Source organism: Taurulus bubalis (assembly GCF_910589615.1).
Source record: "Taurulus bubalis genome assembly, chromosome: 16".
In the NCBI taxonomy this organism is placed as follows: Eukaryota; Metazoa; Chordata; class Actinopteri; order Perciformes; family Cottidae; genus Taurulus; species Taurulus bubalis.
In genome coordinates, this window is record NC_136604.1 from 22824358 (window position 1) to 22830899 (window position 6542).

The following is a 6542-nucleotide window of genomic DNA, read 5'->3' on the forward strand; positions in this document are numbered from 1 at the left end:
TAGTTACATATAATCATATTAACATATAAACATAGTTACATATAATCATATAAACACATAAACATATTTACAGCTCCACCGTGAAGAAGTAAAACTGAAGTTATTAATGATAGTTATTAATTACATAACTATAATATTATATAATTTATCTTATTATAATTCAGCATGTTTTTATTAGAGCAAAAATAAATTCAGTCTGTCAGTCGAAAAAAATAAAACATAGACGCAGTTTCCTGTACGATGAAGGATTACTAAACCTAAAGGGTTTATTATATTTATGATACCTTTATAATATATGATATAATACCTTTATAATATATAATACCTTTATAATATATACGATATACTACCTTTATGGTATATATGATATAATACATTTATTAACCGTCTCCGTCCAACTGGACCGTACCACCTGCTCAGAGGAGGGGGGTGTTCTGACCTCTCAATGCTTGAGAAGTAAAAAACCCAAAGAGACTGGACAACAACAACAGGAGAACTGACGTAGTTAATTAGATCTTTATCAAAGTCAACGCTTCGTTTCTACAAACATAAAAGCAGAAGTTCAGATGCGTCAGAGTGGAATTAGAAAGATGCATTTACATATTAAATAATACAAACAAAGACATACCGTGTGTGTGTGTGTGTGTATATATATATATATATATATATATATATATATATATATATATATATATATATATAGCCGTAACTCTCAGACGTTTGTTGGTAAATCTTTTAAACGTCTGACAGAAATAAAAAGTAATAAATGAACGTCTGAGATCGACTCAGAATTCAAAGTTCACACATTTATTATTTCAGAAATTTGTGATTTAAGGAGTTTCTGCCAAAAATAAAAATTAATTCTGCAACTATTTTGACATTCAGTCTCCATTAAGCAAAAATAAGACAAAAAGAACATTCAGATTTTTGGATGAAAACTGAATATTTTGCTGTTTTTCCGCTTCATCTTCTGAACTTTGGCACATTTTAATCCACTAAATATTTCATCTCCCAAACTAAATGTGATTTATTGAGAAAATAACTAAACTTATAATAATAATAGTTTCAGACAGGAAGTGAAAACCTTCAGATAAAAACCACCAACCAGATGAGAAATATTGCCCAAAACATTTTGTTTGAATCAGGAAACAAACATCAGTTCATATACTTTTATTTATCCTCATCTCTGCATTTCTTTACACAAAGTAACAAAATTCAATCAATCAGTATCAAAAAAAGACGAGTGTGTGTGTTTGTGTGTGTGTGTGTGTGTGTGTGTGTGTGTGTGAGAGACAAAACAGAAAAACCAGAGCCGGAAATAAAGACTGTTCACGTTTGTAGCGTCGGTACGCTGAGCTGCGGTTAGCTTAGCTTAGCATTAAGAGTGGGAACGGAGGGAAACAGCTAGCATGGCTCTGGTCAAACCGGTAACAAACAACGTGTGATGCCTCGTCGGTGTGATCGGACTACAAAAAAAAAAAAAAAAACTACAAATCATGGAGTTTCATGCAGATTTATTTCTGTAAAAAGAAGTAAATTTCAGAAAAGATTGAGAAAAATACAAAATATTCAGTTTTTTTTTTTTTTTGCTGAATGGAAAATATGTTAAAACCTCAAGTTTGTATTTCTTTGATTGTCAAACTTTGTGTTTTATGGATTTCACGTGTTGCTCTTAAAGGGCCACGCCAACAATCCTACATTTCCCATGATGCCGAGCAAACTGACCTCGATGTGTACAAACTGTTGGAGCGACTCTCGAGAGGCCGAACATAAAACACAAGATCAGAAAACAGGTTTTTGTTTGAAACAAAGAAAATTAGAAACATTTCTTGGTTAGAAGAAAAAACAGGAAGAGTTAAAAATGTAGACATTTTTTACAAGTAAAAAAAAACAGACACGAGTCTTCTTTTGGCAGTTCTTTGTATTCTTTAAACTAAAAACTAAAAGCTGAAACTTAATGATAAAGTTAATTCTGTACAATAAAAAAAAGTTTATTTCTCCATAAATATATTTCAGGTTTTTGGTCCACGGAACTGAACAAAACATAAAAAACTCCAGAAGTCTGTTTTTATCCTCCGAGTCTCATTTCATATAAACTTTACCGTTTTTACTTTTAGTTGTCAAAAGATCCAAAAGAAATACAAAATATATAAAAAAGGTGACAAAAACAAAGAAAGAATATCTACAGAGGGAACGTTCTTATTTACAGCTGTTAAAGAACCCACATTCAAAACAAAAACAATCATCTTTCATCATTTTTCTCGTAAAACAAACAGAACTACAGATCTGACGCCACGTGAAGCCGGATCCTGTGAACTCCTGAAGTGGTTTAGTCTAGACAGGAAGTGATGTCATCATCTGGCACAACAGTGTGTTAACATCAACACTCAGCTCCTTTTGTTGTTCGCTACATTTTGGGCAGCTTACAATATAAAATTAACTTTCTTTTAAATTAGTCTGCACATTATTATTAGTTTTCTATTTCCGGTGATATGACAGAGAAAAGCAGTAAAGTCTCTACATTATTATTTTTTTCATTTCACATTAAGATCCAGCTTCATGCAGCAACAACAACAACAACAAATAAACAAACGTTAACGCAGAAACCATCAGTAGTGGCGAGGAAAGACAGGAAGTGACTTGGCTCCGCCCCCTTTGGAGCTGCACAGTCACAACTTTAACGATTATTGCTGATCGAGAGAGTTGTAGTTTTATTTTTTTATTTTCACGGTGCGACTGTGCAGTTCTGAAGCCCCCCCCCCCCCCCCCCCCCCCCCCCGGCCTCTCGACCAATCGCAGAGTGTCTCGTTGGGAGGCGGCGCTTCCCGTCCCCCCCGCGCGTCAATCAAAACTGTACACGTTCACCATTAAATATTAAAAACGCAGTATTAACTTCTAAGTGCGCTGTGCTGCCGGATCGGCACCCGACGTCTACGGAGATATGATCAACGTCTACGAAGATATGATCAACGTCTACGAAGATATGATCAACGTCTACGAAGATATGATCAACGTCTACGAAGATATGATCAACGTCTACGAAGATATGATCAACGTCTACGAAGATATGATCAACGTCTACGAAGATCTTCTCAACGTCTACAAAGATATCATCAACGTCTACGGAGATATGATCAACGTCTACGAAGATATGATCAACGTCTACGAAGATATGATCAACGTCTACGAAGATCTTCTCAACGTCTACAAAGATATCATCAACGTCTACGAAGATCTTCTCAACGTCTACAAAGATATCATCAACGTCTACGAAGATATGATCAACGTCTACGAAGATATGATCAACGTCTACGAAGATATGATCAACGTCTACAAAGATATCATCAACGTCTACGAAGATATGATCAACGTCTACGAAGATATGATCAACGTCTACGAAGATATGATCAACGTCTACGAAGATATGATCAACGTCTACGAAGATATGATCAACGTCTACGAAGATATGATCAACGTCTACGAAGATATGATCAACATCTACGAAGATATGATCAACGTCTACGAAGATATGATCAACGTCTACAAAGATCTTCTCAACGTCTACAAAGATCTTCTCAACGTCTACAAAGATATCATCAACGTCTACGAAGATATGATCAACGTCTACGAAGATATGATCAACGTCTACAAAGATATCATCAACGTCTACGAAGATATGATCAACGTCTACGAAGATCTTCTCAACGTCTACGAAGATCTTCTCAACGTCTACAAAGATATCATCAACGTCTACGAAGATATCATCAACGTCTACGAAGATATCATCAACGTCTACGAAGATATCATCAACGTCTACGAAGATATCATCAACGTCTACGAAGATATCATCAACGTCTACGAAGATATCATCAACGTCTACGAAGATATCATCAACGTCTACGAAGATATCATCAACGTCTACGAAGATATCATCAACGTCTACGAAGATATCATCAACGTCTACAAAGATATCATCAACGTCTACGAAGATATCATCAACGTCTACGAAGATATCATCAACGTCTACGAAGATCTTCTCAACGTCTACAAAGATATCATCAACGTCTACGAAGATATCATCAACGTCTACGAAGATATCATCAACGTCTACAAAGATATCATCAACGTCTACGAAGATATCCTCAACGTTTACGAAGATATGATCAACGTCTACGAAGATATTATCATCGTCCACGAAGATCTTCTTAACATCTACGAAGATCTTCTCAACGCCTACGAATATATTATCATTGTCTAATCTCATCATGAGATCTTCTCATGTTGCAGAACGTCTTCTTCCAGAGAGGTCGAGTTCAGACGACCACGGCTTGAATCATCGGTTTGAATCCTTCTGCAGACGTTTTCCTGGAGATGCGTCTCGACTCTTTCGGTGTGTGTGTGCTACCTGTCGGGGGGGGGGGGCATATTTAAAACCTTTAACCTGTCCTCAGACGCCGTCCGATTGGCTGATCAGGAACTCGGCGGTCCGCCGGCGGGCGGGCAGCGGCTGCCTCGGCGTGGAGTGGTGGTGGCGCCCGCGCAGAGAGGTGTGGTTGTGGGGGGGGCGGGGGCGGGGGGGGCGACGGGGGGTCCCGCAGAGACGGCGGCACGGCGGAGGACTTGATGGGCACGATGCGGGTGTCCATGACCTCGCAGTCCACCTGCATCATCATCTCGTAGCCCTGGGAGGCGTTGTAGAGGCTCTCTGTGGGGAGAGGACATGTTGTACTCATGTCAGAGGAGTTTTGGTTGATTTTAAAGTTGTTTTATCCAAACAAAATCGGAAAAAATAAAATCGTACATTCATTTTGTATGTAATTTTCATTCATAAGTTACGTCTCAATGTTGAGAATTTAAATATTTATTTAAGTTCTCACCATCACTTTCAAATATTTAAACTTTGCTGTGGAGAAATCGGTCAGTCTGACAAGAATACTACATTACCCATGAGCCTCGGCTGCTCTGTAACTACGGAGAAGTCGGGGGACAAAACTCCTCAAATGTTTCACAAATTTATTTTTGTTGCTTCAAGTCAATGACGGAATCAACAGCGACTGGATGTTTTCTTGCTGAAGTGCATCTTGGGAGTTGTAGTTGATGTCGCTCCTTCAGGATTTAACTATTTAATAAAGATATTTTAACAGATTTTGCATAACTTTTGTTCTGCTGATTGAACCTGGAGTTTATGGAGCTGATTATTCACATTTCAAGCTCAAAGTGCGTCTGAAACAATTAGTTGTTTGATCCAAACATTATGTTATGATCACAATGAATCCTTTGAGTTATTATCATTATTATTATTATTATTATTATTATTATTATTATTATTGTTGAGACTCACCGTTCACGGACATGGCCGGCATCACCAGAGACATTTTGGGTCGGCTGGTCTTGTTGTGGCTGATGGCCGGCAGCAGCAGGTGGTCCTGTGGAGAGAAACCGGTTTCACCATCAGACACGGATCAGGGGACTCGGGGGGACTCGGGGGGACTCGGGGGGGACTCGGGGGGGACTCGGGGGGACTGGGAGGCTTTGGTCGTCTCATCTTCTGTCACCCGTGTTAAAAATCACAGCACAAGACTTTTCTCTCTTATCTGGACGTGAAATTAAACCATAATTAAAAGTTATTGAATCCTACTTGTTAGTTAGCATGCTAGCTGGCTAGCTAGCGTGCTAATTCCACCATGACGTCATGCTGCAGTTACAGAACATTAAACAGCGGCACATGAACAGCTGGGTTTGTTCTACAATACTTTAAATGTACCGTAATAACCAAATATTTGTGCATTTGAGTTTACGTGCAGGGCTGGCACATATGTAAGCTAGCAGTTAGCATTAGTTCCTGTAGGGAGGGTTGTTTGTGATGAAAACTGCCTCCAGATCAGCCAATAACTAAATGAAAATGGCACAACATGTTCAATACATTTTATATATATAAATATATTCAAACAGGTAAAATGTCTGAAAGAGATTATGATCTAAATCCATCAACAACGCGACTAAATACACACAAACATTTAATACAAAGGAGCCAGAAGCCGCTACAACTATTAAATATATTAAATCATAATCAAACAATGCGCAGCATTCGTACCCGTCTGAAGGACACGACGTAGAAAGTGTCCTCTCGCCGTTCGATGGCGTCCAGGAAGTCGCTGTACCGGACCTCCGGACCAGGAAGCACCTGCAGCTGACTGCAGACAGGAAGCTCAAGTCTTACTACAAAATAAAAGCCTCAAAGAAAGCGTTTCACTGACTGAAACATTACTCGTGTTTGAGTAAGATTAAAGCAGAAATGTCCTCAAAACAATGTATTTGTGACCGTTTAAAGATATTGAATGTCACTAGCATTTAGTATATATATATATATATATATATATATATATATATAATATAAGTGAAGAACAGACCTTTCTATGGAGCGGTGAGTCTGGATCGGCAGATATCTGGAGAAGTTCGTCTTCCTCAGCTGAGCTTTCTGCAAGAACCGTTAATACAAAACGTTAATGATCAGTTTACTTCTGAAGGTGCAGCATCAGGAG

General features: G+C 38.3%; 1 protein-coding gene across 1 annotated transcript in view; it reads right to left on the reverse strand.

Annotated features, from left to right (window-relative positions):
• Window positions 1-4427: 4427 nt before the first annotated feature.
• The window catches only part of atf6b (activating transcription factor 6 beta), a gene marked incomplete at its 5' end in the record, with an annotated part of 13038 nt that continues 10923 nt past the window's right edge, over window positions 4428-6542 (reverse strand). The window contains 5 exon segments of the mRNA XM_079232144.1: window positions 4428-4565; window positions 4567-4705; window positions 5342-5426; window positions 6095-6194; window positions 6411-6478. Coding sequence (XP_079088270.1) covers window positions 4448-4565; window positions 4567-4705; window positions 5342-5426; window positions 6095-6194; window positions 6411-6478 — 510 coding nt within the window. The 3' untranslated portion in view covers window positions 4428-4447.